This window comes from Heterocephalus glaber, unplaced genomic scaffold, assembly GCF_053883595.1.
Source record: "Heterocephalus glaber isolate CG9 unplaced genomic scaffold, H.glaber_assembly_v1.0 deba00000943, whole genome shotgun sequence".
NCBI lineage: Eukaryota > Metazoa > Chordata > Mammalia > Rodentia > Bathyergidae > Heterocephalus > Heterocephalus glaber.
Genome location: NW_028258175.1, coordinates 14539141 through 14562945, shown reverse-complemented (window position 1 = coordinate 14562945; position 23805 = coordinate 14539141). Strand labels below are relative to the sequence as shown.

The 23805-nt window shown below is 43.9% G+C and overlaps 2 protein-coding genes and 1 pseudogene across 9 annotated transcripts in view; 1 reads left to right on the top strand and 2 right to left on the bottom strand.

Annotated features, from left to right (window-relative positions):
* Window positions 1–23805, top strand: part of Nde1 (nudE neurodevelopment protein 1) — a 47424-nt gene that overhangs the window by 14695 nt on the left and 8924 nt on the right. Inside the window, exons 1-6 of one of the 4 annotated variants that reach the window (XM_013076466.3) lie at window positions 10093–10245; window positions 10336–10472; window positions 11873–12052; window positions 13128–13219; window positions 14461–14615; window positions 15812–17047. In XM_013076466.3, the coding sequence (XP_012931920.1) occupies window positions 10346–10472; window positions 11873–12052; window positions 13128–13219; window positions 14461–14615; window positions 15812–15911 (654 nt within the window). In that variant the 5' untranslated portion in view covers window positions 10093–10245; window positions 10336–10345 and the 3' untranslated portion in view covers window positions 15912–17047. Of the gene's footprint in view, window positions 1–10092; window positions 10246–10335; window positions 10473–11872; window positions 12053–13127; window positions 13220–14460; window positions 14616–15693; window positions 17048–23805 lie in introns of those variants that run through there. The other 3 variants (XM_004855777.4, XM_021237213.2, XM_021237212.2) reach the window with 3 other exon arrangements.
* Window positions 190–3659, bottom strand: LOC110344206 (cytoskeleton-associated protein 2 pseudogene; annotated as a pseudogene).
* Myh11 (myosin heavy chain 11) overlaps window positions 18716–23805 on the bottom strand; it is a 104315-nt gene continuing 99225 nt past the window's right edge. For 3 of the 5 annotated variants that reach the window (XM_087209191.1, XM_087209190.1, XM_087209194.1), the window contains one exon: window positions 18716–19395. In XM_087209191.1, the coding sequence (XP_087065317.1) occupies window positions 19263–19395 (133 nt within the window). In that variant the 3' untranslated portion in view covers window positions 18716–19262. Of the gene's footprint in view, window positions 19396–22582; window positions 22622–23805 lie in introns of all 5 variants that reach the window. The other 2 variants (XM_087209195.1, XM_087209196.1) reach the window with 1 other exon arrangement.

The following is a 23805-nucleotide window of genomic DNA, read 5'->3' as shown; positions in this document are numbered from 1 at the left end:
TTTTTGTCTCTTGCCCCAGCACTAAGCATGGTACTAGGCACTGTGTTGAATCGAGAGAACTCAGCAATGAGCACCAGTGCCTTTCTGGATCTTCGTCTCCCGGGGCAATAAATAGGTAAATAAGAGCAACTTAATGATAGCAAGAAGTGCTGAAGTCCAGTGTGCTATGGGGCCTATAACAGGATATGTTCATTTGGCCACTGGTGGGAGGTTGACAGGCAAGGCTCCCTAGAGGAAATGCTGTTCAGACCAGAGAGAAGAGTGTGAGGATTCCAGGCAGGAAGAGAGCATGGGCAAAGGCCCTGACGTAAGAAGGAAAGGAACATGCTCAAAGCACTGTATTTCTTACACTACTGCTCTGTAGTTTAACAGAATAACAATAACATTTATGGAATGATTATTGTGACTATAGGTACTTTTTTGGGAAAGAAAGCTCTTGCTTTTTAAGAATTTACATATTCTAGACCCCATAAATATTTTTTGTGTTACTAGGAATTGAAGGCCTTTCTCTTGAGCTACATCCCCAGCTGTTTTTGTTGTTTTGAGACAGGGTCTTGCTAAGTTGCTAAATTGCCCAGGCTGGGCCTGAACTTGCAGTGCCCCTGCCTCAGGCTCCCAGAGTGCCGAGATTACGGGCTGTGCCATACCTCTGGTCTTTCTACTCTACTTAATATTGTATCACTTCCTTCAGAATGTGACTTCTCTGCAGTCTTAGTTTCATTTATGATCCTTGCATTTTATGGTATAGTCGTAAAATTTATTATATCACCAAATACTAGGAAGTCCGTACTACATTGTTGTAAGTTTTGCTTTTAGAATCCGTATGTATTGGGCCAGGGATTTAGCTCAGTGGCGCCACACCTGCCTGGCAACCGCAAGGTCCTGAGTTTGATCCCCGGTACCACAGGAAAAAAAAAAAGCCATATGTATTTTAAAGAAATTGAGAGTAGAAAAATAGCCCCTTTATATTTTCCCACATATTTTCCCTGTATGTTTTTGGGGGGTTTTTTTGGTACTGGGGATCGAACTCGGGACCTTGCGCTTGCAAGGCAGGCGGCAGAACCACTGAACTAAATCCCCGGCCCAGTATGTGTTCTTTACAGCATGTTCCATACAGTTATTAAACTGACTTTTTACTATTCACTTATTTGAAACTGTAGAGTTGATAGAGGATGTATGTCATTTAAGTTTTACTTCAGATCTTATGAAACAAATTTTTTGGGACATTTATGTGTGGAGACAAAGTTGTTTACTGTATGTAACCATCACGTCTCAGTGGACGTGATTTAACAGTGTGGTTTTTATATTACAAAGAAGAAAGCAAGTATGTATATTAGTTTTTTGGGTTTTTTTGGTACCGGGCATCAAACTCGGGACTTTGTGCTTGCGAGGCAGGCGGCAGAACCACTGAGCTAACCCCGGCTACCGTACCTATTTTTAATAAACAAGGCAACATAGGACCAGGGATGTAGCTCAGTGGCGCTGCGCCTACCTCGCAAGTGGAAAGTCTGGAGTTCGATCCCTGGTACCACACACAAAAAAAATTTTTTTAAATAAATAAATAAAATAAGGTAACATGATAACAAACCTATTTGTGTTTAAGGAACACAATAAACTGATGAAATTTACTTATCTTAAAACCTTGGTTTTTAGATTAACTAGGTTTGGATTAGCTTTCTATACATAAATGGGGACCTCCACTGTAACATGGATGTTAGCACAGGATCTCACTTCCATGAACACAGGTACTTGGCCAATGCCAGATCCAAGGGAAGGATGAAGCCACACAAACAAAACCCCCCGGGGCTAATGAAAACACTCATTCCTCCTTGCAACTTTTTCTCCTGTTGTATCGGTCTCGATGTACACAGGCACAGTGCTACTTTAGGGTGGCATACAAAGTGTCATTTTCACTTCCCAACCCCCGTAACTGTTCCAAGGAGGCTACACAAGGGTAATGGTCTTTTAACATATCTGGAAATTTAGGAGTCTTCCCTTAAAGCCATTGAAAACACCTCATTGCTGTTAGAAACTTTAGCTCTTTAAATGCAGAATTTGTTTAATCAAGTTGCATCTTTCTTTTTTATACTTTGCAAGTACAACATAGTAGATATATTTACTTATGCAACTTGATCTATTTTCTGTATCTGGGTTTTAACATTGTTGGTTGGATCTTTTTTTTTTGTCACCTTGCTGTTTTATATAATCTTGAAATACCACATTTCTATGGTTATTCTCCATTTCTAGCTTTTCTAGCTCTAGATGAATACCTGTATCTTTGGTGTTGATTTCCTGGACTTGACTGATTTCCTTGGTTCTATAAGCATCTCAAATATTTTCTTCACAATTAACTTTTTCTTGACTCTTCATTGTTAAAAATATGTACAATTCTGTATCTCATCTCTTCAGTAGGTCAAGCTCCTGCCAGAATAGCTGTCTCATAGATTGAGATAATATTTTCAATAGGACTTGTGATTGGCTCAGTATGTATAAGACAGATCCAATATTTAACAAGTTTTTTGGCATTTGGAATATTTTTAATCTGGTTATTCAGTGTGGCCAATATTTCTTTTGGGCATCCCTTATTAATCCAGTTCAGGCATGCAGAAAATGCCTTATTGACTTTTTCAGTCAATAATCTTTGTTTACTTTCTTCAGCCATCAAAGTCCTAAAGGATTCAACTGGGTTTTCATTTCGTGTTTCAGGCTGAGGCTGGGGTAGCTAGTGTAGAGTTAGGAGGCCTTCTCAGCAGTCTTTATTGCCAGCTTCCCATGCATTCAGATGAGCTTTTCTCTCTAGAGCGGTTTCTTTGGGCTGAGCTGATGTGTGAACAGTTGCTTTTGCTGTAGTATATCTTTGTTGGTCAGTAGTTTTTGACTTTTCTGCCTGTTTGGGACTAGAAAATGAACAGGCCTGGGTATAATTTCAGATGCCATGTTTATAGTAGTGCTTTACTTTTTTTTTTATATCCTGAGACAACTGGTTTTGACACTCCATAGAAGTGTTTCCAATTGTAACATTGGCAGAGGCTCTGCTGATATCTTGTTGGAAGAATGTTATTGTGGTAGCTAAATGGGAGGTCATATGAGTTGTGTGTTCTGAGATGTAATGCTCTCAGATTTAGTGGCACCCGGCATTTTTAAGGCTCTGTCATTTCTTATTTTTGGAGTGCTGGTGTTTCTAGGCTCAGGCTTTGTGGCTTTGAACCAGCAGTTGGAAGTTTCTCTGTTGTGGGCAGAACTCTCATCTTTGATGTGTAGAGGTTTTCTGAATGAGTTACTCTTAGACTGAACAATTTGGCCACGATAAGATCAAGTACAGGTTTCTTGGGCGTGTTAGCATCCTGCTTGGGTTTTTCGGCAGTCATTTGTTTCTTTACATCATTATTTTTAAGATGAAATGCCTCTCTTAATGTCATTTTGATTTGGGGGATCATTTTTAATTGGTAACAACTGCAGAGTTTGATTATCCTCAAAATTATGTGTTTTAGTTGCTGCAGTTGAATTGATTATTGGACAGTTTTAAAGAAATACAGGGTTTTTTCCATTGTTGTATTACTTGTCCTTCCTGTTTATCTTCTGATATTTTCTTTATCAGCTATTTTCGTTGTAAGTTTGGGAAGTTTTATCCCTTCTTGGACTTGGTCTTCAGATGTCATTGGTCTCTGGCCTCTACTTTTGACCTGATTTTACTGTTTGAATACCAAAGGTGCTTTTTATTTTGGCAATGTTTCTTGAATTTTTGTCTTCTTTGCTATTTGAGTGTGGACTGGGCTCTCTGGCTCAGGGCCCGCTGTGGGTCTCAGGACCTGGCCGGAATGCTCGTAGCTGTTGCTGGCAGGGGATGCATCTCTTCCTAAAATGGCTCAGGCTCCTGCAGGCCTCTTCCACCACTCACTCGTATTTATCATTTCCAGTCTCTTCAGTCCTGCCTGAAGATCCAAGTTTCCATCTGATATCATGTCCCTTCAGCCTAAAGAGGTGCCTCTATGATTTCTTGTAGAGTAGTCTGTTAGTGTTTACTTATCTCCAAATGTCTTTATTTTGTACTCATTATTGGAGAATGTTTTCATTGGATGCTGAGTTCTGGGTTGATAGGTTTTATTCACCTTTCAGAATATTAAAAGATGATTTGTTGTCTTCTAGTTTCTTTGTTTCTTCTTCTTCTTCTTTTTTTTTTTCCCCGGTACTGGGGATCAAACTCAGGACTTTGTGTTTGCGAGGCAGGCTCAGTGCCACTAAGCTAAATCCCTGGCCCTGGTATCTATGTTTCTGATCTCTGGTTTGTGAAGTTTGTAATCATTTCAATTGTTATTCCCCTATATATAAATTGTTTTGTCTGGCTGCTTTCAGATTCTCTGTCCATCTTTGGTTTTCAGTAGTTGGACTAAGTGGATGACACACCTAGATGTGGTTTTATTTGTACCAATCCTAATAGGCATTTGCTGAGCTTCTTTAATTTATAAATTTGTCTCTTTATTCTGTCCGTTCTTTCTCTCCTCTATTTCTGGGGCAACAGCTATGCACATACATGTTCTTTTGATATTCTTGGATAGGTCCCTGAGGCTTGGTTCATTTTCTTTTTCCCTTCTAATTCTTTTGTCTTGGCGTCTCAAATTGAATAGTTTCTATTCTAGTTTCAAGTTTGTAGAATTCCTCCTCTCTTGTCTCCAGTGTCTTATTAAACTGGATCAAGTAATGTTTGATTTTAGTTATATATGTTGTATTTTTAGATCCAGAATTTCTGTTTGCTTCTTTAAAAAAATTTTTTTTCTATTCCTCTACTGAGATTTCTTTCTTCACACCTCCTCCCCTCAGACAGACTTGCCCAAGTTGGTCTCCTACTTGCAATTCTGCTTCAGCCTCCCGAGTCCTAGGGTTACAAATGTTTACCACCATACCTGGCTGCTTGACTTCGTTGAACATAGTTATAGTAACTATTTTAAGATCCTTTTCTGCTACTCCCAATGTCTATGATATCTCCAGGTTGGTTGACTACTTTTTCTCTTGAGTTTGGGTCATATTTTCTTTACATTTCACAAGACCAGTAACTTTGGGTTGTGTTCTGGACATTGTGACCAATGTGTTACAGACACTCTGAATTTTGTTTTGTTGTTTTTGTCTATTTTTTAAGCAGTTAATTTGGCTAAATTCACACTCTGAACTCCCTCTCATGTCTTGGGAGTAGCTGAAATCCCTATGGCTTGTTTAGCATCAGTGGGCTGCTTTGAGCCCAGTGCAGGCACAGGTTCAGGGGTCAGAGGTGTGGGAAGGGCAGAACTTGGGGCCTCTCTGTGGTGCTGAATTTCTATCCCTGGAGCCTGGGTAAAGATGCGCACTTCGATAGTGCTGTTCTCACCTTCTACGTATTGACTCCCTTTCAGTTTCTGCCAGTGTCTTAAGATAATTTTTCTTTCACATTTTACCCAGAATTTATAGTTGCTATGTATAGGAGGCTTGGAAGGTTTGGTCTGATACAAGCTCTGTCATCATTATCAGTAGCGAAACCTCTTTTCTTATCAATCTGTAAGAGTTCTTTGTATATTTTTGCTACTAATGTTTTTGTCTTGCATTGAAAATATTTTTTTTCCAAAATAAGCTTTTGTCGGTTGACTTTGTGGTATCAATTTCCATACAGTACTTTTCATTTGTAGGTCATCAGTTATGTCTCCTTTTATAACTTAACCAACTTCACTAGAGGAGTCTCCTCGATCCTTTGATTATGTGTGTTCTCTCGCTACCCTCGCCCTCAGTTTGAAGGCTTTGTGTTGTTTAATTTTCTTACTGCTTTAATTCACGTAGGGGTTTTTTTTTCGGTATAAGAAATTGAACTCAGGACCTCACACTTGCCAAGCAGGTCGCTGTGCCACTAAGCTAAATCCCAGCCCAGGTTTTTTGGTTTTGTATGTTGCATAAGATACAGATCTCTCCCTACAACCTTAGCCTTTTTTATTTTTATTTTTTAATTTTGAGATAGGGTCTTGCTAAGTTGCCCAGGCTGACCTTGAGTTTGAGACCATCCTGCCTCAGCCTTCCAAGTAGCTCAATTTTATTTCAAGTGGATAGCTAGTTTTGGTGCACATTTATTTAACATTCCATCTGTTTTCCACTGAATTGAATTCAACTCTGTCATACGTTATTTTCTTGTAGATCTTGGGATTTAATTCTGGCTTCTTTATTGGGTCCAATATATAATTTCTGAATCGCTGTACCAATTATATTGACTTGAGTAGTGTGGCTTCATATGTGTATGTATGTATTTGCACTTATACGTAAAGCCACATTCTGGTTTCTGGCAAGCAACTGCATACTCTCATTTCCACCCATTTATCATTGAACATACGCAGCAAGTCATATGGCCACATTGAGTCAAAGGGTGGGAAAATGTATTCCACCCACATTGAGGCCACAGCAAGGGCATGGATACAGGGAGAGGTGAAGAGTGGGCCCAGCAGTGCAGTCTCCACAGAAGGTAGTACATTCACACGGTTCAAAAATAATATACAAAGGGGTAGAGTTTTTTAGGCCAATTCTCACACGAAAGAGCATTTTGTCCACAGTGTTGTACATCTAGCCCTTTCACATAACAATAGATTTTGGAGAGCATTCTGTTTAAGGAGACAACATTCCTTGTTCTTTTTTTCTTCCCTAAATACATGCATAATGGTCTATCAGATGGTTGGTGTTGGGTTGGATGATACCATAATTATTTACTTATCCAGTCTCCTGTGCATGGGTATCTTTTGCATTTCCATTCCTTTGCAATAAGCGTTGCTGTAATGAATAACTGTGCAGAGATGTGTATCTGTGGGATACATTTCCCAAAGTGAAACTGTCTGGTGTAAGGGTATATATGTAGGTGATCTCGGTTGATGTCATTCTCTATATGGATAGTCACACAAATCTGCAGTCCCAGCGACTATGGTGTGAGTTCCTGTTTTCCAAATAGCTTCACTAGCAGAGTGGTTTTCAAATGTAGGATTTCTGCCAATCGAATAGGTGAGAAATGGGTCCATTTCTGAACTGAGTGACCTTGACTTCCTCTTTATATGTTTAAGAGCTATTTTGCTTCCTTTTCTATGAACTCTTTTTCTCTGCCTGGTTTTTGTTCTTGGTTTTTGTTTTTGTGTTGCTAGGAATCAAACTCAGAGCTTTGCATATGCTAGGCAAGTGCTGTTTTTAAATTGGATGGTTGATTGGTTCCTCTCCCAGTCATTTCTAGGAGATTTTTATGTATTTGTGATATGAATCGAGTCCTTGGAGTTTGTTATTTTCTCTGGCTTTGTCTGTTGTGTGCTTTACTGTATATAAGTTATTTGAGTTCTACAGTCAAGTTTATAGAATGACCTTCTGCACTTAATGTTTATAAAGCACTTAGCCTATATTTTCTTCTAGTATTTTTGTTTTCTTCTCTCTGTCTCTCTCAGATGCATTGGATTCACATTTTGGCCAGATGTTGAATAGTTGAGTGTTAAAATCAAATGAAGTAGAGGCCCAAATCACCATTATAGGGTGAAAAAACTTCTAGAACACCGAAATTTTATTTTAAAAAAACTTTAATAAAATATAAGATTTTATTATAAAACTTTAGTAGTTATATGTGTTAAATTAGACAATCTGTTGCAAGAACAGCAATTTCTCAGCAGGATCAACTGTTTGGTTGCTTTTATAGTCCTTACATGGTACACCTGTAAAACTACTCAGTTTTTTTGTTTTTTTTTTGGTACCAGGGATTGAACTTGGATCCTTGTGCTTGCAAGGCAGGCAGCGGAACCACTGAGCTAAATCCCCAGCCCTTAAAACTACTCACTTTTTGTTGAGGAAGGGGACCTTGTATAAGGGTGACCTGGAGAGACTCAGGACCATATTGGAAGTTACTAAAAATTAAGTATATTCCTTAAAAGTTATTTTGTTTCATATACAGGGCTAAAATAACTAAAGTTCTATAGAGATTACATTGACTTAATCTGATTCTATGTCCATGTGTTTAACAGATGTATCTTTTTTTGGGGGGTACCAGGGATCGAACTCGTGTCCTTGAGCTTGCAGGGCAGGCGGCAGAACCACTGAGCTAAATCCCCAGCCCCTAGATGTATCTCTTAATATTCATATTTACTAAACTGTTTCCTATGTAACCATTTTAAGTTCTCAGTAACTGAAATTAACAGCTTTCACTGTCATTGTTTGAGCATTTTACTCTTATTATAATAAATATGCTTTTATGCATCATTTGACAAATAAAATTTCAACATATAAAGAGTGATTAATATAAATAATATATATACATATAACATAAATGCATGGAACATATAAAAATAATTTACACTTGGCCCGGGGATTTAGCTCAGTGGTTTTGCCACCTGCTGCCCAAGCACAAGGACCGGAGTTCAATCCCCGGTACCAAAAAAAAAAAAAAAAAAAGTACACTTAGGTTACACAAGGACACTGACTTTTATTTAATAGCAAATATTTAATTAGTAGTGTATGTCCCCGTGATACGCCTTGCCCATAGTATGATACTGTTACGCTGGTCATGTACAATCGCAAGACAGCGGTCCGCACTGGGTCAGAAATGGCAGAGCTGCTGCTGTTAGTCTTCAGTTCTCTGGTATTCCAGAAGCCAAATAGTAAATTTTGAGCAAATAACAATTGTGTTTATATTTCTGATCCAGTTGAGGTTTGAATCTATTCAGTGACTACTCGGCGGTTCCCAGACACAGACTTGAACCTTCTGTCTTTCACCATAAGTTCAAGTCACGCATGTCTTTGCCTCTATTTCTGGACCTTTGGTTCCCTGATCTAAACCTGTTTGAACTGGTACCACACCTGTGGTGATGGTTGAGTCTCTAGACTAATAGTGTGTGTCTTGTACCTGCTAGAACTAGTTCCCTGAGGTCTTTTCCAGAGTGCTCAGGACCATTCTTGTTTCTTTATGACATGATTTTTAAATCAGTCCCCTTGTCCCCCTTCCCCCAGTAAATACCAGTTAGTACTTTTATCAGGGTGGTGATAAATTTTTCATTAACTTAGGTAGGACTGATTTCTTCATGATGGTGGATCTTCTGCTTCATAAACTCAGCATGTCTGCATTTCTAGAAGCATTTTGTATCCCTTGCATATTCACTTATATAAATTCCTATAGATTTTATCTTTTTAAAAAAACTTTTTAAATTGTTTAATATCCTAACCTCAGGGTCATTTTGACTGATTCTCTTCTAAATATTATCTGTTTGTTGTTTTTAATCTGGCACTTTTGGTAACTTTATACCATTTATTTCTTCTGAAGACACTTTGAAGGGTAGGTAATAATCTGACTCAATTTAGATGTCGTAGGATATGTGAATGAATCAAACCTTACCTTGTAACTAAAGGAACAAGGACACCCATTTAGTCTGCATGGAAAATCTGGGTGTTAACTCCTTGGTTCTAGTCCAAACATGTGCTTCCAGCCACCAGGAAATAGAGTTATAATGCAGGATGTTATCAGCCTTCTAGGAGCAAACACAGGGTCAATAATAAAAATTGCTGGCATTTACTTAGCACTTACGTATGAAACATCTGTTGTGTGCTTTTTGTGTTATTTTGCACAGCCTAACCATAGTATGGCAGGACCTTTACTACCTGTGATTTACATATGAGTAAATTGAGGCATAGAGAAAGTAGCTAGCCCAGAGTTAAACAGATTTCTCTACTACATAGGGCTGGGGATTTAGCTCAGTGGTTCTGCTGCCTGCCTCACAAGCGAAAGGTCCCGAGTTTGATCCCCGGTACCTAAAAAACAAAAACAAAAAAAATGGAAATTTCTCTGTTTCAGCACTTCTCAGAGCCTTTGCAACACTGTGTTCTAATGAAATGGCTGCACTGTTCATAAGAATTGGTTGTTGGCAGGGCAACTGGACTGGAGCTAGATATTTGGAACTTGTTAAATTTTAACTGAGAGGTGAAAGCTGATCTCTTCTACCTTTTTAAATGTACGTTACTAAATTGCACATGCACTTTATTAGGCTGCTGTGAATACTAGTTTGCACTGTGAGCTTCCAAGAGAAGATGGAACATGCTGCTCTCAGCAACTGGAACGATCAGGTGCCGAGTGTTGTGTGGATGGCTATTACCTTACTTCACCCCCAGTACAACCTGAACTCTCATGTTCCCATTCTGCAGGTGATGAGCCTGAGCCCTTGAAGGCTAAGGGACTTGCCCCCGATTGTGGCATCTAGAGAGACCAGTGCTGGGACTTGTGCCCAGGTATATCTGACCTATGTCTTCCAGGTGTGTAGGTACCAGATAAATGCTGCCATTTCCTGTTTTGGATAACTTTGCTGTTCTCTTACCCAGAGCCACGATCATGTCTCTGGAAGACTTTGAGCAGCGCTTGAATCAAGCCATTGAAAGAAATGCCTTCCTGGAAAGTGAACTTGACGAGAAGGAGAACCTCCTAGAATCTGTTCAGCGACTAAAGGATGAAGCCAGAGGTCAGAGGTCTTGGCTTTGTTCTGTGCCTTTCCTGGCGTGATTTCTCTCCATCTTTGATACCATCCTGTTCTGTGGCCTTGCCCATCACTGCCTTTACTGGAAATCTGCACCCCTCTCCGCACATGGGTTGTCCAGGCAGAGCGTGTGGTCCCTGCCCAGTGCTCAGAATTCTCAGCCCTCAGACCCTGTGACAACCCCTCATAGATACTTACAAAGATAGCTTTGAGGTTCACAGATGAAGCCCTTGTTTTGGGGGGAGGTTGCCTCTGAGCAGTGGAATTCATCTGGGAGAGAAGCTTCCTGGTCTGAAATTGACACACAGGCTTGATGCACTATGGAGTAAGTCTCATGGGGAGGAGATCCCTGCTGGTAAAATTGCTCATCAGTCTGTAACGTTTGTGACTTGGTGGTGACTGGTACATTGGAATGAGAATTTGGAAACCTCTTTGCTCAGTGGAGGTGCGCAGTCCCAGAGGTAGAGCTTTCCTGTACCAAGGCATTAATGTAGCATCCACGGTGGGTGCATAGGAGATTTTTTTAAAGTGTTAACTGATTATTCATAACATTAATTTGATTCCTAATAATATGTGGCCTGAAGGTGGAGGATTAAAAAAAACACTAAGTTTAAAAACTACTAGTTGAGTGCTCAAAAAGTTCAAAAAGTTTCAACTGGGTTTCAAATTAGCAGTGCTCAACCAGTAAAATATGCAGAATCCCAAGATTGGAAAAATCTGAAGCACTTCTGGTCCTAAGCATTTTAGATGAGGGATACTCAACCTGTAGTTGTTCCTAAATGCCCATCAGTAACAGGTGGTTAAAGAACCCATATAGATTTATTTTGTGATATGTTAAACAGTTATTAAAAGGAACAAGATAAAGATATGAATGTAGCCCTGGAAATAATCGCCCACACGTACCATTGAGACAGAGTAAGTCATAGACGGGCGTCAATGTTCATAGTTGTGATTAATAAAAATTGTTTATACTTTATGCTCAGTAGATCTTCACACACATTCAGATTCTATGACCATGCAGTGATAAAGGATTGAAAAGACTTGCTATGTGTATAGGTGATCATTTAGGATCAAGGAAGGGCGTTTGGGAATAGCTGGAAAAGCACACTTTAATTTGGGATTCTGTGTACGTTGCAGTGTTAAAGTTTTCAAAACACAGCAATAATGTGTCACTGCCACAGTTTTTTAAATATTTTAAACCTTTTTTACTCAAGGAAAATGATGTAGCTTCGCAAACCTGCTAAGCAGGGTCAAGCGGGCTTTGCTCCATTGAGGGTTCTGGACTTTTTTACCCAGTAGCTCTTTTCCCTGATTAGCATCTGTCTGACCTCCAGCCCACCCTGAAAGCAAGGACTTTACATTTCTGAATCCCTTTCCTGGCATAGATTTGCGGCAGGAATTGGCTGTGCAGCAGAAGCAGGAGAAGCCCAGGACACCCATGCCCAGCTCAGTGGAAGCTGAAAGGACAGATACAGCTGTGCAGGCCACGGGCTCTGTGCCGTCCACTCCTGTAGCTCATCGAGGACTCGGCTCTGGTTTAAACACCCCAGGGACGTTCAAGCGTGGTAAGGAGGTGGGGAACCCGGGGGATTTTCTGTGTTTCCTGGGAGAGGGGCCTTGGGCTAGGCCATATAGTGGAGAGCAGTATGAAGCTGTCACCACAGCAGGGCATTGTGGAGCAGTAGGAAAACAAGTATTGAGTGCTCAAAGCACTTTGTGCAGTGACCTTGTGAATCCACACCACAGGCCCATCATGGAAGTGCTGGCCCCATTTAATGAATATGGAGACTTGAGGCTCAGCCTTAAGAAACTTGTTGAAGTCACACAGCAAGGAGGTGACACAGTTGGGATTTAAACCCCAGCAAGCTGGCTGCAGGACTTAATCTACCATATGCCGCCTAAGCCCTTAGCTTGTCTCCTGGTGATGAAGAAATGGTGAGATTGGAACATCCCAGTCTAGAGTTATCTCCCACACATATTAGCACACAGCTTGTGTGGGGATGAGTTAAAATCTTGTTGCTTTGTACCTTAGATTTAGCCAGTAGAGAGGGGCCTGTGGTTGCTGGGGCAACCTTGGAGAGGGCTCTACACTGCACACCCTTTTTAGAGTGGCTGGCTGTGTACGTACTGGACTTATCCCAGACGCTGATAATGTTAGCTGCGTGGAATTTCTGGAAATTGGAGAGGACCTGTTTTGGCTTTTGTTGTTGTTGTTATTTTGTGTATTTTGTACTACTGGGGATGGAACCCAGAGAACACTGAGAGGCATCCTCAGCCTTTCTTTTTTTTATTTTGAGACAGAATCTTGCTAAGTTGCCCAGGCTGGGCTCAGTCTTGCAATCTTCCCGTCTCAGATCCCAGAGTGCTGGGATTACATGGGATTACAACCGTGCTCAATCTCACCTGGCTTTAGCTTTGTTTGTGTGAAACTAAATGTTTAATTTTGTAAGGACTCAAAAAGCTGGTCATCCAGTAGAGTCCTGGCACATTACAGAGTTAACTCCCGAGTGAGGTCGGGCAGCATCCAGAAGCAAAGGGAGGATGCAACTTCCCTTCTCTACCTGGTGGTTTCACATTTAGAGATGTTACACACAGACTGTAGGCTGGTGCTGTGATGTGTGCTTCTCCTTGCACAACCAGGCCTGGACGGCTCCAACAGTGGCACCCCTCTCACACCTGCGGCCCGGATTTCAGCCCTCAACATCGTGGGGGACCTGCTGAGGAAAGTTGGGGTAAGACTGCACCTTCCCAGGGTGTGTGTGCCTGCTTGCCTGTGTCACAGTACCCAGAAGGGAGCATCTTGCCTCTAATAGAGGTGTGATGGCTTTTACATGTGGCTGGTCCTTCAGAGTGCCAGGCGTCATTAGAGCCTCCTGGAGAAGTTTCTGTTGCCAAGGCCCAGAGCTCAGAACTGAAGTCTTCCCTCCCATCTCTGGGTGTGTCTTTTTTTATGTTTGTCTTGAACCATTTTTCTTCCATGCTTTCAAGCAGTTTGGGTCAACAGGGTCAATCGATGGCTTTTTTCCTTACTTTGAAGAAATTTCAGGGCCATTTAAAAATGGCTTGCTCTTTTTTTTGCTCTCTCAGGAGTTTAATAACAGCTTGAAAGATCAGAAAGAAGGAACTGACCTTCCCGGTTTTCCATTAATTACATGAAGGGATTCCTGTGTGCTTAAGCAATAATATGGGTGTTTTTGTTAGTTGTTTCTTTTATTTTTAAAAATGAAGCCTGAGTGCTCACTTTGGCAGCACATATACTAAAAATGAGGCCTGAGAGCCATATAATTTGTTTTTTTTGCTTAAATTCTTTTATTGGTACATTTTAGGTATATAATAAGTTTACATTTCTCATTGGGTGCTTGTACCTGTACATGACGTATCTTGGTTCTTATTTTTTCCCCATTCCCTGTGCTCCCTTCACCCCCTCCATATAATTTTAATCTTGCAATTTGTCACGGAACAGACAAACATACATTCATAACTAAACTTAATAGAAGCTTGCAACCCATTCCTTACGTTTTGGCTCTTGGCTTTCCAGTTTTCTGTGGCATAAACAGCTCTGTGAGTATTTAGCAGAGTGTGGAGAAGCCTGGGGGTAGGGACCTCTCCTGCCCCTTTGGTTTCCTCGGGATCTCTTTGCTCCAAGTTCAAGACCTTGTTTAAACTTCATGCTACTCTGTACATGTTTAACACAGTAAACAAAACAGTGAGTGATTCTAAGAGTTGAGGTCATGCTTCCTATAGGTGGAGTTGGACAATAAGGTGGAGTTCGTGACTCTTCAGGGTGCTCACAGATATTTCAGGCAGGTGGTTATGAGAACTGGGGACACAGTGGATTCCTCTGGACCCAGCCCCAGAATCCAGCCCAGCACAGTTTGAGCATCACTGTTTTAGGTTCTCTTCTCTATATGGGGTCTGGTGAGAGAGGACTTCCTGTCCTTAACTTGAGAGACAAAAGCACATTTCTCAACAGGCGCTGGAGTCCAAACTTGCATCCTGCCGGAACTTTGTGTATGATCAGTCCCCAAACCGGACAAGTGGCCCAGTATCAGGGCGTGGGGGCAAGAACAGAGATGGTGGCGGCGACAGAAGGACAAGCAGCAATGGCGTATCTCTGGGTGACAAAGGGTTTGTACCTGTTGATGTTCATTCTTGTGGTAGAGGGAGCATCTAGCTACTTCCGGTCCATGCTGAGCCCCTACCCGCCGCCATTTGTTTTTGAATTGTAGGATTATTTCCGTGACCTTATCCTGTACTCCCTTCCCTTGAAGCAGAATTGATTGACACCATCTGGTTTGGGCAAAGGGCCAAGGAGACTGCCATGTTTATCATTTGTTTCTACAGCCCTGACTCAAGGGCATGCAATGAGAATGTCCTGAGCACGTTGTTTAGGCATTGAGCTTCAGACACTTCTCTGCTTCCCCTAGAAGGTGGAATTTTACTTTTAAACATGTAGAACCTTCCAGAAACTGAAAGGCCTGACTAAATTCTAGCCAGACTAGATTCCCAAAACCAGTCACCTAGTTGGAAAATGCAGATCTGACCTCTAATGGATTTATTTTCTTGTTGAAAGAAAACCAGAGCCCTGTCCACATTCAGGAATTCCATGGGAGGAACCCCTTTTCTCCCTAGAGACCAGGCCACCCAAATCTGGTGGGCCTGTGGCAGACATGGGGTGGGAGACTAGGAATCGTTTTCCCATGGCATACACTTAACTTTCAGAACTGTAGGCACAGATTTTTTTTAAATTTAATTTTTATTTTTGAAATTTTAAATTCAGGGGCTAGGAGTGTAGCTCTGTAGACAGAAGGTCCTGGGTTTGATTCCTAGCACTGTTCCCCTCTCAAAAAAAAAAAGGATTTTTGGCAAGTAAGAAGTGGATGTTTTTATTTTATTTTATTTTATTTTGCAATGTTGTTTTTCTTGGGGGGGGTTACCGGGGATCAAACTTGGGTCCTTGTGCTTGCGCAGCAGGCGATGAAACCACTGAGCTAAATCCCCAGCCTCCTATTTTATTTTATTTTTTTTGGTACTGGGGATCAAACTTGAGACCTTACACTTTCGAGGCAGGCGGCGGAACCACTGAGCTAAATCCCCGGCCCAGAAGTGGATGTTTTTAGAAGTTCTTCTGAGAAGGAGCTTTCTGTGCGAGCAAGCTTGGGAATCTGAGAGCCAGATAGCCAGTGTCCTTTTCTTCATTTCACAGGAGAGAAAACTGAGGCCCTGTGGGACCCTGCTCCTCACTCTTAGAACTCTGTGGGCCCCGGTGCTAGCCGGTTTGTCCTTGCCGTCCTGTCAGCTAAATTGGTTTGCTCTGTCTGAAGGTTGGGAAAACGCCTGGAATTCGGGAAGCCCCTCTCACATCCATCCTCGCCGCCGCTGCCGCTGCCGTCTGCTCCGGGTGTTGTCAAGGTGCTGCTTTAGGAACCCTCTCGAGCTGGAGCCCTGTCTGGCTGGGGTCCTTATCTTTCCCCCTCCCTTCACACTAGGCTTGTTTTTTTAACTAGTTTGAGAAATAAGAGCCAGCAGTCATTATAGTTTGCCTTGTGCTGTGTGGCCCAAGCCACTGACCGAGGCTGTCGGCCATGGCCCTGGCGGTGTCCCTGTGAAATGACGTCTCGCACGCAGTTCCTTGTCTCCCCCTTGGTGTGTGTGTGCGTCACAGAGACAGGGACAAACTGGGCCTCTAGGAAGGTTCTGAGTGTGGGTGACAAGGCTGTCCGTCCATTGCTGGCTGTCGAAGAGTCCTGATGTCCTTGAGGGGTGCTTTTAGGGTCCAACTCTTGGGCTCACCTCTTGGCCCCTTGCATCTGGAGCTGTCTTCCAGAATGGACTCTCAGTGCTTTACGGTGTGCAGAAATCACATCTTGGAGCAGTAAGAAAAGACATATGTGCCTCTTTACAACTGACCGTGTACCCCTGACTCTAATGTGCCCCTCGTGGTGGTCCCTAGGAGCATGTTTGCGTTTTGGAGCCATTTTCAAGTCAGCATCAGTGGGGAATCTGCAGGTAAGGCCCAGCCCTTAATCTCCCCAAGTTGCCTGCTCTGGCATGGGGGTGACAGCCGCATCAGGACCCTGGGGGTGCTTGGGGTACAGTGGCCTGGATACTGCCGGCCCTAAGAAGAGGACTTCATTCAAAGCCATCGTGAAATTTCCGGGGTGGCCTTCAGATTCGATGAAAACAACAGATGTTGTTGGAAGCGTGTTGGTGAAACAGAGAGACAAGCACAGCAGCCCCAGTTCCCCCACCCCAAGTCGTCTGCGTGCCTCTGCTTTCCTCTGCTTTCCGACACCAACATCGACACCGCAGAAAGGAGCCTCCCAGGAGCCAGGAGTGCAGCCTGATAGCCTTCACTTTTTACTAAATTATTTTCTGAAAGGACCAGCAAAACTAGGCCTTGAGTTGAAAATAGAATTTTCTAAGCACTCTCGAGGTTTGGCTGAGAAGTCAGCTGCGGGCCAGCCGGGTTTGTCACCTAACATGTTCTAACCTGCGTGGTAAAAGATGTCCTTTTATTTTTTTAAAAGAACAATAAAATCAAGAGAAACTCGTGTTCAGCTGGTTTGTGGTATGGTCAATAGATGCAGCTTCACATATGTGTATTTCCATGTGGCTCATATGGTAGTGGTAATTCTTTTTTAACAAAATCACAAAATAGCCGAGGATTTAGCTCAGTGGTTTAGGGTTAGGGTTAGCGCAAGCACAAGGACTCGAGTTTGATCCCCAGTACCAAAAAAAAAAAAAAAAAAGGATTCTGAAACAAAGTCACAAAATAGAAAAAATGTGTTTTAAAAATTTCTACTCTGGTTAGGCTCTTAGAAGTGTTTCCAGGCAGGGTTTGCCCATCGTTCGAGGTGGCAGCATTTGGTCACATCTCTATTGCTGTATTTGCTGTGGTGTCTCAGTTTTGTCCCTCTGAGCGGCGTGTAGAATAGTTGGTGTAGTATAGAACCTTTGCAGGACATGTCTGTCCAAAGCCTTGGAGCTAGAAAAGGAAAATGCCCCTGGCTTGCTTTTGAAGGACCCCGTGCTAAGAATGGTTTCTTCTGTTTTAAATCCTTGTTAAAAAAAAAAAATAACTATGAGCTGGGCATGTTGGTGCACACCTGTAATCCCAGCACTCTGGGGGACGGAGGCAGGAGGGTCGCAAATTCAAGCGCAGCTGGGGCAATTTACAAAGACCTTGTAGGGCCGGGGATTTAGCTCAGTGGTTTCGCCACCTGCTGCGCAAGCGCAAGGACCTGAGTTCGATCCCCGGTACAAAAACAAAACAAAACAAAAAAAACTTGTCTCAAAATTAAAAAAAGGTCTAGGGGTATAGCTCAATGTAAAAGCCCCGAGTTCATTCTTAGTACTAGAAAAAATGTGTGACAGACCAAATGTAGACTGCAAAGGCTAAAATATTTACTCTCTGGCCTTTATAGAAACAGTTGGCTGACCTATGCTGGGCAAAACATCTTGTGTTTTAATTTACAACATCAAAATCTTGTATTTATCATATTACAGGTTGAATATTCCTTACCCAAAATGTTAGGGACCAGAACAGCTTTGGATTGTTTTTGTTTGTTTTTTTGGTACCAGGGATTGAACTCGGGACCTTGTGCTTGCGAGGCAGGTGAGGTGCCACTGAGCTAAATCCCTGGTCTGGTTTTGGATTTTAAATATATATATTTTTTTGGAATGTTAGCATATCTTGGGAAGGGAACCCAAGTCTAAACACAATTCATTTATGATTCATGTGTGCCTTATCTACATAGCCTGAATGTAAAGACTAATTTTAGGATTCCTGTGTTGTGACTATGACTTGTCACATGAAGTCAGGTGTGGAATTTTCCAGTTATGGTGTCTGTGGTGTTCAGTAGGGTTTGGGCCTTGGAGCATTTTGGATTTTTGGACTAGGGATGTTCGGCCCCTGTACGCCAACTGGGCTTTGGTTGATCAAGATGGATTCTCCTGCCAGGTTCAAGGGCAGAGGCAGTGCCCTGCCAGCCTCCACCCTCCAGCTGCCTTCGGCTCAGTTGGAAAAGCCCCTCTGACAGCTGCCCTTGGCCCTCTGCTCTTCCTTATGCCAGCCACAGCATCTTAGGCAACTTTTTGTCACCTCCCTAGGCCTCACTTTCTCCATGTCTGAAATAATAACCCTGACTGCCTGGGTCACTGTGAGGATTAAATGAGAACATCCCGTCCCACTTTTCTTTTGCTCCAACAGAAAGCCAACTCCGTGCTGGTGATTTATACCCTTTTATTAGTGACGGTGTCCTAAGTACAATCAGGGTGCGTAGAAGACAGTGCAGCATCCCTGCTCTTAGCCCTTAGAGCAGCGTTCCTTTAAGTCACGTGACTGCAGAAGGCACTAGGTCTGGGTGAACTGTGTGTCTGAGGTGTGGCAGCCAGGAGAGGGGAAAAGAATTCTCAAACAAGGGCCTTATCAAGAAGTGGGAGGGGCCTGCAGGATAGGGGATGAGTTGGGGCGAGCAGGGGTGGTGGCACCCATTTGGGAAACTTTCTCCCCATTTTGTGTGAATGGAGTTGCTGGTGACTGGTCACTGCGGCTGTTTTCCTGAAAACTCAGCCCACCAGCAGGATGCGGGGTCCTCCCCTCTGGTCAAACGGAAGCACTGGAGTTCACACCCTGGCTACAGGGCGGTCCTTTTATAAGTCATTGTGAGGGGTGTGGGTGAGATCTGGAGTTTGAGAATGAATTTAGACAATGCTAAATAGTCTGTTGGTGTTTTGTTTTTTTCCCTGTGGTGATGTAAAACTCTAGTGAGTTTATTCACTGGCTTTGGTTCCGTTGAAGTCTGCATCACGAGCATCCATTTCCTCCTCAGAACCATCTGCATTTTCAATAACTCTTCGTCCTCCAGACCTTCTAGACGGAACAAATGAGGTCTCGTTTCCTCGCCTGTGGGTTTTAATAAGAAAACATGTCACTCTTTAGTAAAGGAACCTGTCAAGGGTGAAATAGACTTTTATAAGGGGCAACGACCAAACACAAACACACTCAACACAAATGAGACGCAGCTATTCAAGTTGAAGGCAACAAACCCTGGCCAGTCTTAAAGTGTGGTTGGTTGTGCTTAATCAGCTGAGGTGGGGGAGTGAGTGGGTTTCTTCCAGGCAAGATTATCTACTTTAATACATTCACGATGAGGCTGTAATTCATGTTTTGCTGCTGGGCAGCTTGAACCACCGGTGGTACGTGCATGACTGTCCCCTCAGGTGCCTTTTTATTTTATTAGTAAATATTTATTTTATGTATTTAATTTATAATTTCTAATAAACTTATAAATTTATAATTTTTAAAATTTATTAATTTTATCAGTAAAAAGACCAGTAAAAGTGTACCACCAGTGGTACAAGCCTCCCCACCCCCGATGGGAATGTGTGAAAAAATGGTTGGGGCTAGGGGTATAGCTTAGGGTGGAATGGTCGCCTAGCATGTGCAAGGCCCAGGCTGCAGTGTCCAGCAGCACACACACAAAGCCTGGCTTGGTCATTTGATTACTTCTGGCCTGCTATGGTCTTGGGTTTGGAATAGGAAGAAAAAGTGAAAAGGTAGGGGAAATCCACACCTATTCAGAAGGAGGGCAAACATACTGTGTTCTTGCCCCCCTCAGAAAGAAAAAATGGGGAGGTTTTAGGGTTATAATTGGAAGAAGGTTTTGAAAATGGACAAGGGCACCACTGAGAGGGGTAGAGGTGATGGACTCAGAAGGACGTCCCCTGCTGGTACAGGGCTTCCTGGTCTGAGGCTCTTGGGTCGGAGTTGGCGCCTGTTGATCTGTCTTTGGCTCACTGTGGTATGCGCTGTGCATGGCATAAATAGGTGCTCAGTGGATCTTTGTTGGAAGAGTGAGTTACACATTAATCCAAGGTCAGTGTTAGCTCAGCCGGTAGGACAGCCCCTCTGCCCCCATGACGCTCATCTCTTTCCTCTGGGACTCCACATGCCCTCTGCTGGTTATCATCCAGGCCCACCTGGCTTCACAGGAAGGACGGGTCACCTGAAGTGAGGGCTGGACAGATGGGGAAAATCAGGTCCACCTGTAATTAACCTTCGCTGTTTGATAGAAATGCTTAAGTGTATTTTCAACTGTTGCAGCAAATGATGGTGTTGAATTCTGGCCATGTGGCCCTGTTTTATGTAGCCTGATTGAAGGACAGGTCTCAACTCATTTGAGGACATTTAAGAAGAAAGCAGACTTCTAGTAACAAAAGCACTCTGCTCACCACACAAAGCCTGGATGGAGAAGCCACGAAGGGGAGCCTACATCATGGACCCAAAGAAACAACTCAGACAGCTGAGGTGTCGGCGTAAGCAAGGCTCAGATTCATGATCGCTGAGGCAAATCCCCATGTGAGCCTTGTGGGCTTCACAAGGTACAGTGATCAGGAATAAATACTTAAAGTCATAGCCACTTCCAGCTCAAGACTTCTAGGCTGGCTTTAAAGAGAAGTTTCTAGACTTCCCACCCCATGAGAGAATCAGCTGTTCCCACCTCTTTAGCAGCAACCTCTCTACAACTGCCCGTCTCAGCCTTTTCACTGTGGGTGGGAAAGAAGGTCCCAGAGGTAAGGGGTGGAGAAGTGACCATCAACCACCACATGGACTGTTGGCCCAACTACGGTGCTACAGTGTCACCCTTGGCCAGCCTGGGGCTGGAAGCTGGGCCTAATTGTGCTTTATGGCTCCAGGCACTCTCTTGCCTCTGAGAGTCAGAAGAGTTAAAGGATCAGTTTGCTCCTTGACCTCAGAAGTAGCCTGTGCCCTGGGTCATTGCGGGCTCCCTGCTTGGCTGACCTCGCAGGGCGGTCTCCTGGCTCATGTGCCTTTCTTGGAGGAACTGGTTTCAAATCCTAGACAAAGGTTGACGTGACTACCTCTGTTACAGGAAGTAAGAGGCCCTGTGCAGATTCTCTTGAAAGGTCTGATCCTGGAGAATTGGGGTTCTTGCTGAGCACCCTTGATGGAAGGGACGTCCACATCTGAAGCCCCAGCTACTTGCAGGAACGTGGTTCCTGCTGACTGGTGGGTTCTTTCCCCATCCAGCTCTAGGAGCAGCCACCCTCTGCGCCATCCCAATATCCTGGAGACTCACCTGCCCTCTGCCCTCTCACCTGAAATCTACTCCACAGTCTTTGCAAGACCTCACTCAGCTTTAAGTATTTGGTAGCAACAGCAGAGCTGAGATTCTCCAAAAGAGAAGATGGACACAAGCAAGGGCTTGTTTGACCTCTCAGTGGGGGGTGACAGAGAACTCGGGGCCCCATCGCCTGACTTCACCCATGTGAAAAAGTTCTTAAAATCCCAGAGAAGTAGAGCTCTCTGCCTTCTCTCAAGGGGGGCCCATGTGCTTCCTCGCGTGTTGGGCATCTACTCCCGTCTCTGAACACACGCAAGCCGTGAGGTCTCTGACGAAGGCTCTGCGGATTGTGCCTGGCTTGGTGGCAGCTGGTTCCCACCCTGGTGCACTGAAAATGCAGTGAGCAGCGAGACTGTGTCCAGCCCCATGAAGCCCCGGCATCTGAGCGTGGCAGTGAGAGCTCATGTCCTTGTAGACAGTGTGTGACAGCTTAACTGTGAGAGGACAAGTTTCTGCCTGTGGTCACCTGAACCTGTGTTGTTATTCCCGATTTGTGACCCAGACCAGCCCGACGGGAGCCATGTCCATTCTCAGGGGATGTGCCCAGGGTGTGGACTGTCCTGTTCAGGGATATGCCTACTGTACAGGGGAGTACGGTGCTGCCAAGGGTCCTCAATGCCTGAATGACCCTCAATGCGCAGGTAAGTGACACTGCCCCTAAAAAATCTCATTCCAGTGTGGTGATACGGCCCTGTTGGATGCCACATCACCTGCCGGGCACTGCCCAGAGAGTGGGAAGGGAAATGGCTCAAGAGATGGGCTCTACTTGTCACCTTCCTATTTGTTTGATAAAAGACACTTTTAATTCAGGATACTCAACTCTTCAGGTTTTGCAGGAATCTCACAGGCATTTGCAAAGACTAAGGAAGGGCATGGGGGCAGGGGGCGCTGGGCAGAAAGAAAACAGCGTGACACACAGGAGCTGCGAAGCCAGAGGCATGATACCTGGTGGGTCATTGCGAGGTTTCCTGTGGGGGGGGCCCTCTGAAATAGAGAGAGAGTCCTGGGTAGTTATCATCAGCCGACAGGAAGGACCCAGTTAAGTACATCTCTAATCATTAAAGGCATTGGCTTCAATTAAATGATGACAAGACACTTTAAGTCAACCATGCAGTGAAACTCTTCAGGCCACCAGAGCACAGGGAGAGGCTGGCACCTCAAAGGGGAGCAGTGTTAACTGGAAAGGAAACTTCTGTCCCTCAGAAGTTCCTTGAAACCTGTAAAGCCTGTGTTTCGAAAGTAAGCTAGTCTGGGATCAGCCTGGGACCTGGCCACTCTGGGCAGGGGACCTGTGCAGCTTCAAAGCTGATTACTACCTGGCCTTTGTTAGAAGCTTTGGCACCTCTGGCAGGAAAGTAACTTTTGCAGCTTGGATTGGAGCCGAGTAGCAAAACGGCAAATGAAGGTACATGGATCAGGCTCAGAGAGGGCTTGGCTGGAGGTTTGTCTGGTCGATAAAACTGTAGATTCCTGGGTAAGTCCCTGTGTGCTGAGGAGCTGGCTGGGCTTGCTGGTCTCACCCAAAGCTCTGGTGCCCAATTTTATGCTGTAGTCTACCCAGAAGACAGCTGGGGAGGTGTGACACGCTGTCCTGTCTGGCTTAATTTGGTACAGGCTGAAAACCACTGAGCTCAAGTGAGCAAACACAGCATGGGTAGGGAGTTGGGGTGTCTGTATCCCCATCACCAGGAGCACCAGAGCCTCCAGATCCCTGCAGAGTGCACTCAGGGGGTCTTTCTGACCTCTCAACCCCGGGAGCTGCTTCTTGGCTCCTACTGTACCCTGAGAAGTTGGGTCTGGCTTCCCTCCATCAAGAGGGAACAGGGTCTCCTCACAGCCTTGACACCGGAACCAGGAGGTGCTCCTCCTGGAAAAGGGTCCTGGCCTCTCCCCTGGTCTTCTGAAGTGGTTCCCAAATGCTGGAGTGGATACCCCAGGTGCTGGCTGCAGTGCACATCACTGAACGAATGAACTGCATGTGAGAAAGGTGTTCCATTTCCAAGTGAGGCCATCAGAGTCTCTTGATGCTGATGTGTGTTGTCACTCCCCTTTAAACTGAGAAGCAGGTCTCAGCCCTCAGTCTGTGGCCACAATCCTGTAGCTAGAGCTCAATATTATTTTTTGTTTTTGTTTTTTGAGATAGGGTCCTGCTACATAGCTCAGGCTGG